The sequence below is a fragment of the Aulostomus chinensis genome, chromosome 9, assembly GCF_037954235.1.
Source record: "Aulostomus chinensis isolate RoL2024-O1b breed Wild chromosome 9, RoL_Achi_v1.0, whole genome shotgun sequence".
NCBI classification, from domain to species: domain Eukaryota; kingdom Metazoa; phylum Chordata; class Actinopteri; order Syngnathiformes; family Aulostomidae; genus Aulostomus; species Aulostomus chinensis.
Genome location: NC_141328.1, coordinates 24188305 through 24205774, shown reverse-complemented (window position 1 = coordinate 24205774; position 17470 = coordinate 24188305). Strand labels below are relative to the sequence as shown.

Below are 17470 nucleotides of genomic sequence, written 5' to 3'. Positions count from 1 at the left end.
TCAACATAGGAAGTGTTTGATCAGCACCTTATGGGTTCACAGCGATCCAAGATGCAACATGCTGAGTGGAGGAGGATAAAAAAAAAAAAAAAACCTTAGAAAACAATAAAAAACTGTGGAAACCTCAGTAAACAGTCAGCATTAATGAAATTAAATAATTTAAAAGCAAATATAAAATAGTCTTGACCTGTCAGTTTAGGTTCCGTCATACAAGTATCATTTTAAGTCTATTAAATTCGATCTTAATGTGGAATGGAAATACGTTTTAAGAACAAATGCTTGAGCGGATTTGCTTGTGCGTGTGTAAATCGGCACCACGTCCTGGTACCGGTCTCCGCCGTGTCACAGAGCAGCACAAATGGACCATTTTTCACTCTATTTGGTGGTGATGTGTTCATTCCTATGATGTCCACTCTGAAAAGGACATTCACACACTAACAAAAGCCTGTTTCTCCTCGCTTTCGTCTCTCTGGCAGCAGCTCATTTTCTCCCAACTCCTCACACCAACTAATAACATCCCCAGCCTACACACTCTCTCTGAATGGGCCCTCCCAGTACATTCTGCACTCTTTCATTGGAATATGAATTGACAACGAGTCGTTTTGGAGATCGGGGATGGTTAGCGTGGGCGGCAGATGTTAAACACTAGCTCCCCTCAATCCCACCCCTGATCCATTTATTATCTGCAGGGTATTTATAGGGCACCTTGAATTGGGGTCTTGAGGCAGGTGACGCAGGCGGTCAAAGGTCTGTCCTGGCTGCTGGTGATTAATGTATGAATACGCAGGCTTTATCATGAGTCCGGCAGCCTTGGGACCAGAGAATGTCAGTGCAATTAAAAGCGTGTGGCTGACGAGAAAAGAAAAGAGAGTCTAGGCCTATCTGCAGATTGCAGACCGAGCCGGGGAACACGGGCAGCTCGCCGAAGGTTCCAGCAACAGCGCTTATTCATCCCTTAATCACCTCCACTACTCATTTGGGCCTTCTTTTGTTCCACCCGTCGACTTTTTCTGCACTGAGCCAGCAGATAAAACACGGAAGATTCCGGAGAGGGAAGAGCTTGGTGAACCCCGGTTAAAGAGTGATAGAGAATGAGGACAGAGAGGTAACGTAGGAGTGGTGGAGTCAGTCAGCCAAGGAAGAAGAGAGGACTCAAGGGAGAGAAGGGCGGTGACAGGAAGGAGAGGGAAAAGATAGAGAAGCGTCCGACCATGAAGACTTGTAATTCCTCTCAATCTTCCCTTTGGAACATGAACAAGGGGAAGCTTTTGATCAGAATCATATCCCCTCCCCACCTGTGTGAATGCAGAGGGTAATAAGTGAATGTAAACAGGTTTTATTCAGTCATTCTGCATCTTAATACAGTCTGCGTGCTCTTTCTGCTATGTAAATACACATTAAGGTCTTTTATAAGTTGTCATGTTACTGTTACGGCTGCTTCGTGTCAACCTCAGAGAGTGTTCTTCCCAGTCCTACTTTTCAGAGAGAAAAAGACTTGAAAGTTTTTTTTTGTTTTTGTTTTTTTGTTTTTTTTTTGCGCGGCACAACAACTAATTGACTTTCAATGATCGTTGCAGTGTTCACGAGGTGCTTACATGGAAATACACGGCAACACGTAAAGTGTTGTCAGTTCATCCAGTAAAAGCAGACAGATGGGCCTGTGTAAATAGACCCAGCTACTTACCACCTGCACTCAAATAAAATGAAACTGCAGTTAACAATAATGTGTTGTGGGAACAAGAAATTTGAAAATGAGACCTATTTTCGTTGGCACTGATAGTAACGGCAATAATAAAAACCAAATAAAACCGCTGAAGCTCTCTCTGCTTGCTTGAAGAGGAGTTTTTTTTTGTTGTTGTTTTTTTTTTGTGACTGCGTGCAGAATGTTTGAGCTCCAGCGAGCCACCTCTATGAGTGCAGTGAAATCTGAAGTATGATTCAGATCTTTCTTCGCCTGTGAGGAGCAAGTGCACGAACACATGGGGGTCCATTTTGAGAGGGAAGTCATCACATCCCACAGCTTTTATGCTCCACTTTTAGTTAAAATGGTGAAGAATTATCGCTTTGGAGTGAACACACCTTAACAGCGCGTGCAAGGTGTCCGTTATCTCTTGGCTAAGCTCTCAGTGTTTGTGGTTCCATGAGTCTCTGTCCTTCCATGATGAACGAACAGTTTTGCTCAGTTATGGGTGCTACAAATTACAGTTGGAGGGCAGTAACACGTGCTGAGGTTTAGCGCCGTCAGTGTGAAACGGAAACACACAGCAGGCTGTCGAGGTCTCATTGGAGCCTGAGGTTAAAGGGGGCGTGGCTGAAGAAGAGCAGCAGGTTTGCGTACATCTGGCTGCTACATCTGAGTGTAACCTGAGTGGCAGGGACAGTCTTTTGGATAATAACATCAGTAGAAAGCAACATGGTGCACAATTATTTGTTTTTGTCCCTGGGCCAAATCATTATTTCAGCACAGCAGAATGAACTTTCCTCTGGTTGTGTGCTCAGCTGGTTAAAGCGATTATCATTATTATAGTTATTATTATTAATAAGTGAGCTGAGGAGGTTTGATGAGGAGGAAAATGGAACAGATTTTAGCATTCTCGTGACAGTTATATATCTTTGAGAGCATTTTTGACAAAATCTAAATACTGTAAGTGTTACTATTGTAAAATCTGCCCCCCAGCGTTCTGTTTTCATCTCAGCTTTAAAGAACATCCTCCGATAGTTAAAATTTGTTTCAGTGGAATTCAGTTCACAGGCATTTCTATTCAATTTCTCTCTTTCAACTTCTCAGGTGATTTTTTAAACTCCCCCCCCCCCTTTTTGTTAATATGGTAATATATATGCGTGCATCATTTTACCTCTACAAACAGAAAGCTTGTCAAATTTGATGCCAAACTGAAAACCATTTGTCCCATTTAACTCCGTGTTTCAGACGCATGCAGGAAAGCTTGCTGTGTCTTTTTTCCGATCCGTTCGCTGCTGCTTCATCTGGGAAAAAGAGGAAAAGATAGTTGAGCTGAAAAGATGCTCTCATCTGAAAAATCTCAGACCTGATTTATACAAGAAGAACGGGAATTGTCACGCAGTCAAAGAGCAGTATGTGGGGAGGCAAAGCAATAAAGGATACTGTCTGTTTTCATCTATATTATCAACCCCTGGTATCTTGCACTCTCCGCCTGTCATTCCTACTGAAACTCTTTTTAAGTGAGTTGTGATAAATTCTAGAAAATCAATGTAAGCCACTTGTGATCGAAATGATACTGATTAAGAGGCCTGAAGACCTCGTAAACATTACAAGCACCTCCTCGATCGCTTTGCCTGTCTAGATAATGATATATTTCGTCGCCACCCACGCACGTACACAACAAAACACACACTGCAGAAGTAGCCCGACTGTTACTTAACACACACATTTAGTTTGCCCTCAAACAAAAACTAGAGAAAAAAAAAGTATCTACAGTAAGCAGCGCAGCAAAGCTAATATTTACCTAACCTGCATGCTCCTGCTGGATTGCTGTGTAAAAACAACCCAAATTGTCGTGGGTGGTCACTCACATCATTTCTGTGTAGTGTATTGTATTAAAGATTGGTTGTTTGGTGTCATTTTTCATGTAAAAGCTCCATCCCAGAATAGCTCTACAAATGTGTTACTGCAGGATAATCAGCACATCCACTTTGGGCAGGGCTACAAATATTACAACAGCATCACTTTTATGCTACAATGACAAGATGCCACATTAATCAAGCACAGGCAGCATTCTTTTGAGCTCCAGCTCCATTTATATTTTTAGGCAACTGTGTGACACTAAGGAAGCTTTGAAGATTCACTCGCTGCAGACCCACCCACACCCCCCCCCCCCCAAAAAAAGAGGAAATTTATGCAAGTTTGATGTTTTCTGAGTGAATGAAAACCAGGAGAAGGGCGCGTGGTGAGCTTAAAGATAAATCAAGTGGAGGTTTGTCCTGTCATTTGACCTGATAGTAAGTTTAGTTTCGTATCCTTCTCATTGAATATGAAATAAAATAAACTGTCAAGTCGCACCTGAACACTCTTGTGTTGTCCACCATACCAGCTTTTCCTCTCCAGTTTTACTGAGCAGCTGTCACGGTTTATATCTTTCTTTGCATTTATTCCACCATTTATACCCTTCATTTCTAAATGTGGGAGAGGACCTGTCAAGGAAACGATACAGGGAAGATAAAACACTTTCACAAGTCTGCCGGGCATCAGCTTGAAGGTAGCAGACAAGTATGCACAGTGAATTTTTACTTTATTCTAAAAAAACCCACAAAAAATGATAAGTGTGTGCCAACTGCTGCACCATGGGCTGGAAAATTATCCATTTGCAAGGTGCAGGGTCAAAGTGATATATACGCTTGTTCTCTTACCAATCATCTTAAATGGAACGGACAACAAGGCTGCTATTGGTTGCCTTACAAAGTCCATTTCGTCAAGTGCGATGACTAATCTGGCGATAATGACAGCTCCGCCCCTCGACCTCCAGCTCTTCACGCAGACACATCTGCTCTCAATTACTTCAGATAATTCAAGCAGTAACAGCTTCCTAATAGGTGGGTGGTGGACGGACGGCAGAGGGAGGAGGAGGAGGCCACAGAGGACAGAGGACATGAAACGTGAAAAGACAGTTTGGCCGAATGTGAATTTGGACATGTAAGAATGTATTTTGTTTGAGATAAAACTCTTTAGGCATCTGCGCGCTGGCTCGCAAGCACAGTAAAAGCTGACTGCCTGCATTTAAGTGACACACTTCCTTTTTTTTTTAAAGAGCTCACCTCGAGCAACGCATTCAATATACATTGACTATGTGAAACTGGTGGAAACCAAAAACTATATTAGAAACCACTGAAGCTCACCACAAATCAAATCACACCCCGGTCATAAAAATGCTAATGTTTACGTGCGCATGCATTTTCTGGAAACGGGAACTGTGTTTGTGTGTGTGTGTGTGTGTGTGTGTGTGTGTGTGTGTGTGTGTGTGTGTGTGTGTGTGTGTGTGTGTGTTTTAGGCTTAATGCTTCAGTTACAGCAGTGCCTTCATGCTATCCCAGGGGACAGTCACTGCTGATAAATGACCAGTTACTGTGGCATTAGTGCAGTGTTAGGACTAAAAGTTCATTACGTGTGTGTGTGTGTGTGTGTGTGTGTGTGTGTGTGTGTGTGTGTGTGTGTGTGTGCGTGCGTGTGTGTGGTGCATTCATCTGCACAGATTTAGTGTTTAACCTACAGTAGAGTTCTGAATATAGAGCAAAACCAACACTGATTTATAGACTCTCAGCTCATTCTAAGAGTCCAGTGAGACCACAAGTACAGTATAAATATTGTGTTAAAATGGAGGAATTCAGTGCTTCTCATCATGTGTGGGATTATGAAATATTTGGGAATAACTTTTGCAGTTCTGTTGTTTTGTTTCAATTTTTTCATTGCCTGTGTTGGGGATTATTGTAAAAGTCTTGCTCGCTCCCTCTCGCCTCACACATCTGTGTCCAGTCAAGCTTTAACTGTGGTTTTATTCTTTGGAAACTAGACAACTGGTATTTTTAAATATTTGAAGTTTTTTCTTAGACGTATTTCTTTTTTTCTTTTTTTTAAACAGGGCCATTTTGAAACTAAATTTGCCTGACAGTCGTGATTCTTCTTCGAAGGTTATGCCGCACGCTTCAAAAAGCAGTAATTAACAGCAAGTGAAGCTAAGATCGTCTCCGTATTTATTCAGCATTATTGAGTATTTTCACATGACTTTGTTCTCACGCTTCAGCTCAAATGTCATTTTCTGTCTTTCTGCATTTCCAAATCGCTTCCTGTGCCTCGTCTGTCAAAGTAACCCTGTGTGTTATTTGTTCCTGTCCCAGATCCCTCTCCCCATGCCAGGCAGAAGCCCCCTCCCACCACTGACCTCTGCTACACCAGTGAAATCAGCAGTCTCATGGACTTCAACTCTCCAGATGCCTCCCTGGACAAAGGTAAAGACCTGCTACTGTCTGAAGTCGTGGTGGAGTTCAGGGGAGACGTCGTGGTGGGTGTCGCGCTGAAGTCCAAGACTGTGATATGTGATACACAAATATACTTTCCTGGGTATTTGTGCACCTGCAAATACATTTTTTGCATTTGCATTTTTTGAGTTGAGATGAGGCAGGATCTAATTCATGCATGAAAGATCATGTTAATACCACTATTTCTTTGTTTTTATACACAGTTGTCATGTACTAATTCAAAAAGTTCCACACATGCATTACTAAGGCGCCGCTTTTGGTAGCTTTCTTTGATTCTTAACTTAAAAAATCCTCATTTACAGTCATGATTATTTAAAACCGTTTTCAATAGAAACGCAAGCGATTCTAGTCCCCGAATTTGTTTGGATTCTTCACTCTCACAAAATGTTCCTTTGACCTTCTTGTAAGAGCTGTATTCAAACTGTAGAATGGAGCACAATTATCCTCAGTGCGAGTTGTTGCATTTTGACTCAACATTTCTTCCACTGTAGGTTTATTAAATCCAGGAATAAGAGTGAGGGAGCGAAAGGGATACTACAGTGGTGTTAGTTGGACTCTCATCTGTGAATGAGAATTAAACAACACTTAAAACTGTTTCTAATACATTTTTGCTGTGAGATAAAATGATAATCAGTTTTTCATGTGAAGAGTGCTGTGATTTAATTTGACCGTACAGAGGAAGTGAGGTGTGGAGGAACAATTTTATTCTACTTTTTATGCTTAAAGCTGCAGGCGGTGTTCTTCGCTCACCCAAAGTGACTCAGTGGCGTCTCTGGATGTGGGTCGGGAGATTAGCGTCTCTGTATTTCACTGCTGTTCTGCCCAATTTGCATCACTCCTCTTTCTTTTAAAACCCGACACTGTATGGATATTTGGATATTTGGTACTACAGCGCCAGATTCTTGACTGGATGGAGACAGCCGGGGGAGCGGTTATTGTTTTTGAGCGAGGGAGATGCAGAAGGACATAAGAAACACAGGCGATAACAACGTTGCTTGATGCCAGAAATAACTGCAAGTGTGTCACCCTGAGCGGCATCAATGCACCAAGTGCTGCATCAGCTTTGTACCGATTCAGGGTGTCAGGATCGATGGAAGTCACATCTTACATATTTAACCTGGCACTTCTAGTAAATCCTGCATCAATGAATCACCACACTTCTACTTTATGAGTTATAAAACAAGTTTGTGTAATATCAGAAGTTTTCAATCTGCTGAGTCAGTAGTACCTGTTGCATGGCTTGGAGCATATCTTTCTAAGATCAGTTTAAATTGCGTCCCGCTGGAATACGGCACGGTTATTCTGCTGTGAACGCTCTGTTCACTTGTATCTGAATCATCCCAGAAAAAGTGCGTCCCATAAACCTGAAAGACTTGATTTATCACCAGACCCTGATTGACAGGTCACATGGGCTTTTGTTAGCATCTTCAGATAAACACATTGTCTCTTTTTATGGGTCGTCTGTTTCCATGTTCTACCGATTTCATGAAAAAAAGCTTCTTTGACCCTCTACAAGACCTTAAAGTAGCTAACAGCACCAATATAAACGTGTCTGTCGGATTTATTTCTTGTAAGACTGCCAACTGCAGTATAGATCTCCAGTGTCACCCAAGCAAGCCCCCAGGGTCCCGTTCCTCATTATAGTGTCCTGCTTAGGGGTCTGTTGAGCTGCCAGTCCTCTCCTCTCTCCTATTAGCATCTGTCAATGTCCCGCTGATACCAGCGTGCTCCCAGGTGCAGCAGAAGCTTCTGTTAAAAAATGGTGTTGCTGCCTCTTTTTTCCCTTTTTGGACTCTCAGCCTTGAGTGGGGGTGTCCGGTTGATGAATGAAAGAACATGCTGTAATTACATTCGAGTGCATTCGGGATTTCTCTGAAATGAGTACCATGGAGTCGTACACACATTTTAAATTCATAGCTTTGCATGCGCACACATGCGGTGTCCTTCAGCACGTACAAGCTGGTGCATTAGTTCTAGGGTTGTTTCCTGGGTGTCAGCAATGTGCAGACTCAGGAAAAACACGCGCACACCAACCACCCCTGCAGTGTCCAAGGCCATGTACATTACCACAGTCAGAACAGGAACAGGGAACTGAGGAGCTGTGTTATCAGCAAATTCATCTCAGGTTTGAAGGAGAGAGAGAGAAGGAGAAAAATGTAAGCAATAAGCTTTGTACCAAAATGGAGACAGGTGCTGCTTCTGCACATTCACTGGCAATGATGTCACTACCTGGGTGAAGCTTCCCTAGTGACAGCATTTGTGTGTGTGTGTGTGTGTGTGTGTGTGTGTGTGTGTGTGTGTGTGTGTGTGTGTGTGTGTGTTGGTTTAGAGAAGAAGGGCAGCCACACAGAAATAGGACATTCAGGCAATAGGTGGGGGGGGGGGGGGGGTGGACATGGAGAAGGAGGTGAAGGATCATTGTGAGGAAGAGGACAAGATTACCTAATGCATAAGAACACAGTGTTGCCAACTCCAGATGCACCTGGATCCCAATATGAATCCGGATGAGCACGGATAATGGCATAGAAACAGTTTTGTTTTTTCACTATCCGGAAAATCACATTATTATCCGGATAGCTGATTTACTGGGATCATTCTGTGCCTTCTATCCCATTGCTGCATGTCAGCAGCCACAACATGCCAACATGTTGAGGAAAGTCTGAATGGCCTGGTCCAAGCCACGCTCACACTCAGTCTCCCCTCAAGGAACAGATCATTTTCAGTTTGAACAGACACAAATTTGGAAGAGAATTAATAATAGGATGCGATACTCAACGGAACATCACCAAAATGCTCAGTTATGTCTGAGTTTACCTCGTATTGCTGCAGTGACAACGGTCAGCTGACATCTCTAGATTTGAGTACAGGAGGGAGCCTTCAACTGCAGTTAGAGGTCGCCAGGGTGATGCTAACTTCTTAGCTTGGGATTCAGCCTCTCTCTTTCTTGTATCATGTCACCCACTTTAGCATTTAAGAATCCAGTCAATGAAATGCCCGATCTCATAAGGTTCATCGAAGAGGAAAAGCTTTTTGTGAGTCTGCTCTGAGACACCAAAATGTAGTTGGTATTTCGTTTGCTTGCCCTCCATCCGCCTCCATTTTATTAAACTTGAATTTGGCTGTGCAGTTTTAAAATTATCCAAGTCAGACAGATGGCAAAAAAAAAAAAACCCTCCCTAATGGAAGTTATAAAGAAATAGATCATTTTTGGGTGAGGGAGTTCATGTGTGGAGAAGTCTCCGCTGATCACTTACAGTTTTCTCATTTGCCAACACGTTCAACAACACCTGCCCTCACCAAAGGCCTCCCTTAGCCATGGGGCACTTAACTTGCCTGCAGCAACGTTATCCAGGCCTCTCCACTATAATTTCAATCCATCTGCAATAGCTACTCAGAAATGCTCATGCACAATGGTTTGGCCAGGCTTCACGTTTTTAATATGCCTCTTATCATTTAATTATGCCAGAATACACCGGCCCCCAAAAAAAAGCTTCCATTGTCAACTTGAAAGTAAGATTAAGGACCGGCCGTTGCCACTCTGCAATTATTGACATAATCCAGCCAGTCTGCTCATATGATGAAAGAAGATGAAGGGAAATAAAAAGTTATTACAGTCGACATAATCATCACAGACTTATGAAAGGACTTTCACATTAAAATTTCAAACAGTTTGACGGACAAAGGACTTTCCTGTGTGCTTATGTGCTTCTGTCGTTTGTCCCTTCCATAATAGTCTACGGAGAGGGTGCAGTTGACAAAGAGAGCGGAACAGCAGTCTGATTATCTGCTGTCTTTGTTACTTTCTGACCGCTTCATTAAAGGAGGCTGCTGATGGGTGTAGCGCAAAGGTCATAAAGTTACATTTTAGTCTAGATTAAATATGTCTGTGCTGAAAGGCATTATCGATATTTGTCATGGACAGCCTTACTCTCAAGTTACTGCTTACTAAGTGTTATCAGACCAAATTGATCAAATGCTGATAGTGAAGCAAATCATCGAGTGAGAGTTGAGCAAGTTCTTTAGCAGCTGCAACAATAACAGCAGACTATAAGCCACGGCTAGGGTGGCTACGTCTGGTTAGCGCCCTGCTGTAAAAAAGATGGATCAAGACCAAATCTCAGACCAAATGAATCAAATTCTCATCAATGAGTCATTTCATGGGGTAAAACTACTCATCACTCTTTGAAGCCTCAAAAGTAACAACAGATGCAACAGCAAATCGTACAGCTACGTGATGTGCACTGAAACTTTGAGTAGAAATGGTCCACATAGAATCAATTGTGTCTAGAGTTCATCAACAAATTTTAATGTGCATTTTCAAGCATGGCATTGGAAAAGGATGCTGAAAAAGGCAGAATGCATGAATTCATGCTTGATCGAAGTGTTTTTAACCTTTTCTCCAAAAGGGCCAAGGCACAGGATGAGAGATAGAAACCTGTTTTTCAGATAAGCTGCGATGTTGTGACTTTCAGCTCATCATCTGTTTCCACCACCAGTGTTGTCATGGATATTCCCAAACTTTGCTTGACAGTAATAATACCATGGTTCAAACCCAGAAACATAATGATGGGCACCAGTGGTTTAAAAGGAAACAACGGGGTTCCTTGCGGTCTTGGTTCCATGTCTGACCATGAAATATGGACCAGTTGTCAGACATGCTGGGACTCTGGAGGGTGTTGGTCCCCGTGTGAGTCGGAGTGGGCTTCATGAATCATGTACCATGGGCTGTTTGTGTGGGCTGCTGTGATAATATGGGGTGCTGAGGCTAATAATATGGCACATGCTTGTATCTGTGGAAGGAGAGCTGTTTCCATTCTTGGCAGTGAAGCCGGTATGTTCACAGCTGTGAAGGCCTTGGATGGGAATGTGCATCTCTAATTCTGCTGCCATGTCACTAAGATCCAACATGAATTCAATAAGTGAAACCACGCTGCTTCTACAGAGATGTTGCTGTGCCTCATTTTAATTTCCATTAACACCCTCATCAGTGATTGGGATTGTCTCATTCACTAAGGGTACATTTTAATATGCTTCTCTGTGTGTCTTACGCCATAAATGATGTTTGCTCTCTCATATAGTGAATATGAATGAATATGAATCTGTTCCAGAATTCTCTCACACACCTTTGAGGTCTATATGTGCAGCACTGTGCCAATCTGCTACTCGAAGTGTATTTTCTATTCCTGAAATCCACCTTGGAGTTGGGCTTGACACGAGGCACACAGCCAACTAGAGCAACTGGTCACTGGTTGTAATACCTTCCTTCCGCCCTTGAAGTGGCTGTTAGAAAGGCCCATGGGCAGCTAATCTGGGCCAGCACCAGGCAGTGGCAAACTGGTGATAGTGGAATCGGGACGCTTGACTTGGGAGCTGCTGAGACGTTTGGGACAGAGTTGAGTTTGGGACAGTTTCAGTGATTGTTTAACATGAGGTTGGTTTAAAAAAAAAAAAAAAAACATAGTTGAGACTGAAAGCTGGTTGAGTGAGGAAGAGGAGGAGGTACAGCAGGACGCACAGTAGATCAACAATATAATCTTGCAGGTTTTGGTCTCATGTCAAACAAAAGACTTGACATTTTAACATTGCCCCACCCTCATTGTAAATGCGCTTTGCCTGAGGTAAAAAGCAAAGATGTGTTGGGCGGGTCAGAGGTCGTGGGAGAGGAGTTGACATCCTTTTGAAGGTCAAACAAATCTGAGAAATCCAGTTTTCTGCTTGACATCCACTCAGGTAAAGTAATGCCTTTACATGCCATCACTCAGGTTGAGCATACAGAATTTTGTGTGCGTGGGGGGGGGGGGATCCTGTTATGAGAAAAAAGGAGATATAATGAAGAACAAGTGTCTACTAACAAGCTAGCAATCGCTGAAGAAGGAGGCAAGTGTTGAAAGGTGGCGTTCAAAAGATGGTCACTACATAATTCACTCAATAAACACACAAAGGCGCACGTGCACAAGTTGAATTAAGTTGCAATCAGCCCCTCACTGTCTCTGTTCATCTCCCTCACGTGAGCAATAAAGGCTTGATGTCCTCTTGGCAGTTGGAGGTGCTGCTGTCCTTGAAGCTTTTGTGTAAACCAACTGCAGAGAGAAAGATTGCTGCTTGCATCGATTTTCATTTAAGGGTTAGTGCTCGCAGCTCATCATCTCCAGGCATCCCAGAAGTTAGTAACCTGTGTGTCTGCGTGTGTGTGTGTGTGTGTGTGTGTGTGTGTGTGTGTGCGCGCGCGTGTGCGTGGTAGATGGCAGCACACTGCGACGCACAGTTTGCAGAAAGGGCAAGCTGTATGTCAGCAAATTCTCATAAACTGCTTCTCACATTAAATTAATATTTTACAGTGTCATCATACGTTCTCTGCCATGCGTATCAAAGACAACAAACTTGTTGTCATTTCCCTGGTCCCCGTAGTGTGATGTCTTACTTTACTGTAAACTGCCAGTGCATGCCAAGTGTATTCTTTTAATTAGGAAACCCAACAGACCTGCTGATTGGCGCTTTATCTTCATAAGCGTCTGAGCTGGCGCTGCAGCTGGACCCCTGCCTACTTGCCTTACACTCCACGCGTGCATTCCCTGACAGGTCTGGAGCAGGAATAGCAAGGTTTATTACTCGTAGCCGTATACTCAACAATGTTCCCTTGTCTTATTCAATGTACATACTGTATATATACGTACTACATATGTGCTTTGTTTTTATTTTTGAAATATGCTAGACTTTTTCTTGCCATTCAGAACCATGCTAATGACAGTGCCTCTCTACACTATGACCTCATTTGAGATGGTATAACTTCTTTGCAGTAAAAGTAATCTTCTACCAGGTCACATTGCATTTTAGGAAGTGGCCCGCTATCAGTCCTCAGGCTCCCCACCAGACAGCTTGACCAGTACCATTCTTTAAATAACTGTACAACCCACAGATTCACATGATAAATTACACTATTATAGCTTTTCTCAGATTCTCCTCTTGAGTTCCTTTTCCAGCCTGAACGCTGAGTCATCTCTTATCCTTGGATTCGTAATCCTAAAATATGGGGTACTGGACTGAGGAATATCATATACTTTAGAACCAATATAACTCCTGCAGCCGGCACTTTCTGTGGCATTAAAAGGCATTTGTAAACATCTCATGCGATGGCCTTGCGACTGTGCGAGGAGAATAGGATCCAACAAAAATCAATGTCTGGCTTCTACTTGTGTAGTACAGAGCAGCTTTGCAGTTCTCTTGCTGTCATCGGCCGAGCATCGTTGGAGTGTTATCATGTAGTGAAATCATCCATCACCTGCGTGTACACGCATGTTCCCAACACAAAGGCTCCAAAAAATGCAGGTATAACATGGCGCCTGTACTTCCATCTTTTTATCTGCGGTATATCGCTGAGCGAGGAGGAGGACGACGAGGAGGCAGCTAAATTGCAGGCCTGCGTCAGCAACAAACACCCCTTTCAATTTCCTCACTTGGTCCATGATTATGTACTTGCACTATAGAAGACAAGATATTATTGTATTTAGCTGCTTTAGTGCCTTGGAGAAAGGCATGAATGATTCAAATGACTGCGGAGAACAATCAAGGTGTCTGGCAGTGCAGTGGAGCAAATTTGAAATAACCCAAGCTGTTCCTATTTATTTTTTATAAACATACCTAAAGTAATTTTCATTTTTATGTCACCGCGTAATTGCAAGTCAGAAGCAAGACATTACACATGCAGGTCTGCCAAAAAGACCTCGGTGTTTCAAGTAAGATATTGTGACATCCATTGCTGATTTCATTCATTCATTATCTTAAAATTCCTTTTTTTCCCCTTGCCCCCCTTTATCCAACTGTACTTTGCCATTTGTTCTGGTTCCACTTCTTCTGCCCCTCCGGGGTGCAATGCCAACAACCAGTATTCCACTGTCACATGTGAAGTCTTCAGTCGTACCTTGCCACCTGATGGCGAGGGGAGATTGGAGGAGGAAGCGTGTGGGAGGATCACGCTCCCACGTCACCCTGAACAACTGCCCTGACTGACCAAAGGAGGCACTAGTGCAACAACCAGGACATCGATCCTCATCCCAGTTTCCCACCCACAGACACGGCCAATTCTTTCTGTAGTGTCGCGAGAGGCAACACTGTGAACCAAAGCAGAACCCTTGTGTTGGTAGGCGAAGCAATGGAGCGCTGCACTTCCTGGCACCCCAAAAAATATTGCAATTTCCTCTGAGAATAAAAGGAAGGTCTTAAATTTTTCACTTGAGGTTTGCATGGGCACAGTGATCACTTGAGTGATTCATAGGATTAAGCATGTAAAACTGTGCTTAACTTTATTGTAAGATGAATGATTCATGACTTCGACAAGACTGCGCATGAAAAACACTCCCGTATAAGAGGTTCGTTCTTTTTACTGAGCACATTTGACTTTGACACCAACATGAGCTAAATATGAAACAGGGGAATCAAGCTCAATCTGCCAATGTTGAGCTCTGAACATGTTTCCCCAGTCAGAGGGGAGTTGAAGAATCTCTATTGAGCCATGTAATTAAGCAGGGGTTAACTGTCATCGGTTAATTAATAGATACATTGACACAGATCTTAGGGTTTAATTACATTCCTATTCCACAGTCTGCATTGTTTTGCCTTGCTGCCATGGAAGCTGTTTCTGAAAAAAAGAAATGTTAATGTCAGTTTGAGTGTGTCGATGATTAATGAAGCTTGAGAGAATTCGGAGTTCAGTACAGGCCATCGGGAGGCTAGTGAGGGCTCACGTCAGCACACTGGCTGAGGCTCACATGTAAATACAAAGACTGGAATATTGTTGAGCCACACGATTTGTTCTTTTTCTGTATGAATCAATCAGTAGATTACAAAGAGGACTGATTAAACTGTATTCGGGCCGCAAAGGCTCCACAGGGATTATTGAAAAGGGAATAACTCTAAAACAGTGTTCCACTTTGGCCTTTCCTGTTAATTTTCATCCTATTTAGTCATCCTCATCCTGTTCTTGTTACATCAGGTTTCAGTCTCCCCTTATCGTCAAAGAAATGCTTAACTATTTTGGTCGTGGTTTAGCTGATCCGCCGGTGGAGCTGAGGGATCAATATGACCAACAGTGACAAACTTTTCTCAAGTGAAATAAATGAAAATTTACCGACAGTCAACCATGGCTCAAGACAGATTTGAACAGACTTGTGAAATAGCAGCTGAACAAAAAATAGTTTGAAGTTTGGATTCTTCCAAGAATCGAAGAAGTTCCAACAGCCAAGGGAAGTCAATCTGACTGATTTGATGATGCACGAGCGTGTTTGTTCTTTGGGCCGATTTACAAGTGTTTTGTGGGGTCCACATGGAAGAGGAGCCTATTTTCGTTATTTCCCCCTGGCCACCAGGTTGGCTTGCTCCCGCCCTGCTGCCCTCACTTACTGCTTAGTCTGAGTCATCGTTCTGTTCATTGTAAGAGCTTTTTACATTTGCCCTTCCAGACAACACATTTGTTTGAAAATCGGCAGCTTCTGTTCGACCACTTGCACTTCATCAGTCCATTTACCTGCCTGACTTCCACCTAATCCTACGAGTCAAGTTTAACGCTGTAGGCATTTTTACAAACAAGCAAGTGTCTGCACTTTAAGTAAAATCTATCTGACCGCTCCTCTTGCCAATCAGAGAAAATCTATTCGCGATTAAGTTGAGCTGTCTTTTAAATGTAAGCATTAGTAGTTTATTACAATCTGAAAGACAGCTGCATTTTAATCCACCTAATGATGACAATTTCCTGCGTTTATCCCATGGCTGTAATATAAATCCAGCCATTATTGTTTCTTAGTCTCCTGCTTTACTGTTTATGACCCTTTTATTTTGTGCAAATGATTAAAAAATGTGGACCAAAAAAAAGGGCAGAACATCCAAGATGCTGTTAAGACAACAAAAATATAGACAAAACACATCTTTTTCTTTACTTTTCTGGCAATTGTTTCCCACCCCTGTGCCATTTTAATTGTTGTCATGGTAACACTGGTATTGTTTTACAGGGGTTTGGTTACGAAGGGACCCTCAGGCACGTCAACAGCTTGCAGACGTGTTGCTCTGCTCTGTGCCGGGGTCAGACTTCACACATGTTGACACTCACCTGCCTGCCAGCCCCACACCTTAGAATGGCTCCTCCCCCACTGGTCTCTGGTGTGTGTGTGTGTGTGTGTGTGTGTGTGTGTGTGTGTGTGTGTGTGTGTGTGTGTGTGTGTGTGTGTGTGTGTGTGTGTGTGTGCGCGTGTGTGTTTGAGTAATGTGGGAAAATCATAGTGACAGCCCCTACTGAGCTCCTCCTTCTCCAGTAAACCATTTGTGTCAAAGGGGGAGGGGCCGTCAAGTGTACTGTATCAGCAAGCCGGTGGGAGTCGCCTTGAACAGGTACACTCCAGAGGGAAGCGACACAGTGGCAGCCCCTGGAAGTATTCCCTGGTGACTTTGATGTGGAACTGGTTTGAGTGAGGGCCGCTTGAGAATAAAAGGACTTTGTGGATTGTGAAAGCACCAAGAACACACCTGACAGATCCTGGAATCCTCTGGAGAGCTCCCCGTGGCAGAGGGGATGAAGTCAGACGGGGAGCAAAGAAAGTCTGGTGAGTGAGAGGAAATGACAAGTGCAGCCGCCACTCTATTTGTTATTAGCCTGGAGTGTGAAGTGCTGCACTTTTGGAGCTTTCACAATGAGAAAGCGATCGGTTGGTTCTGTGTCTCTCTGGAGCAGAGACCAGGTGGGAGGATTTGCTTGCGTTTTAGTTTGGGAGAATAACGTGTCTGCAGATGCTGTGGTAGTGAGTCACACAGGCAACAGTCACCTGTTGTGGTGCTGAGCCGTTGGGAGACTTTAACCCATGTTGACCTCAGAGTGGTTGTTATTGTCTGACACGGGGCCAGAGACTCCCCCATTAATTGTTAATTACGCTGTCAGCCGTCCTTAATGTTAATTTGAGCTGAGACTCTTCCCATGTGACTTGCAGCAACCGAGTAGGAAAAAAAAGCTTTTCAGACATCTGCAGACGTGTGGATGTGGAGATCTGAAGGTAAACTTTGACCTTTCAAATCACTATGAATCAGGGCATGACAGTTCAGTGGGGTTGGGGGTGGGGGGGGTTTGCTACGTGTCCACATTACAGTCACAGAGGGTTGTCCTCAAACAATGATTTTATGGCCTCTTAGCGTAAGATGTCATCGTGTTCTATTCCTACTGTAAAATCTGAGGTTTTAGCATATTTTTGTCCGTATTAGCCCAGCTAGTTTCAGAGTATTATAATTTTTAAAAATTACATCACAACAGTGTCAGTTGGGCCTGTGAGAACTTCTATAGGTTTACTGTTTTCCCCTTATACACCTGCATTTCATGTTTCTGCTGGTAGCTCACCTGCCCTTCAACCTTGGACTAGAAATGACAAAAACCAAATACACAGAGGTGAAGGTTCAGAGTTGCTCAGTGTTTTCGCCTTTTTTTTTT

At 43.2% G+C, this 17470-nt stretch overlaps 1 protein-coding gene across 4 annotated transcripts in view; it reads left to right on the top strand.

Moving 5' to 3' along the window:
* kazna (kazrin, periplakin interacting protein a) overlaps positions 1 to 17470 on the top strand; it is a 173210-nt gene that overhangs the window by 116108 nt on the left and 39632 nt on the right. For 3 of the 4 annotated variants that reach the window (XM_086214427.1, XM_086214429.1, XM_086214428.1), the window contains one exon: positions 5869 to 5979. In XM_086214427.1, coding sequence (XP_086070553.1) covers positions 5869 to 5979 — 111 coding nt within the window. Of the gene's footprint in view, positions 1 to 5868; positions 5980 to 16397; positions 16599 to 17470 lie in introns of those variants that run through there. The other variant, XM_086214430.1, reaches the window with a different exon arrangement.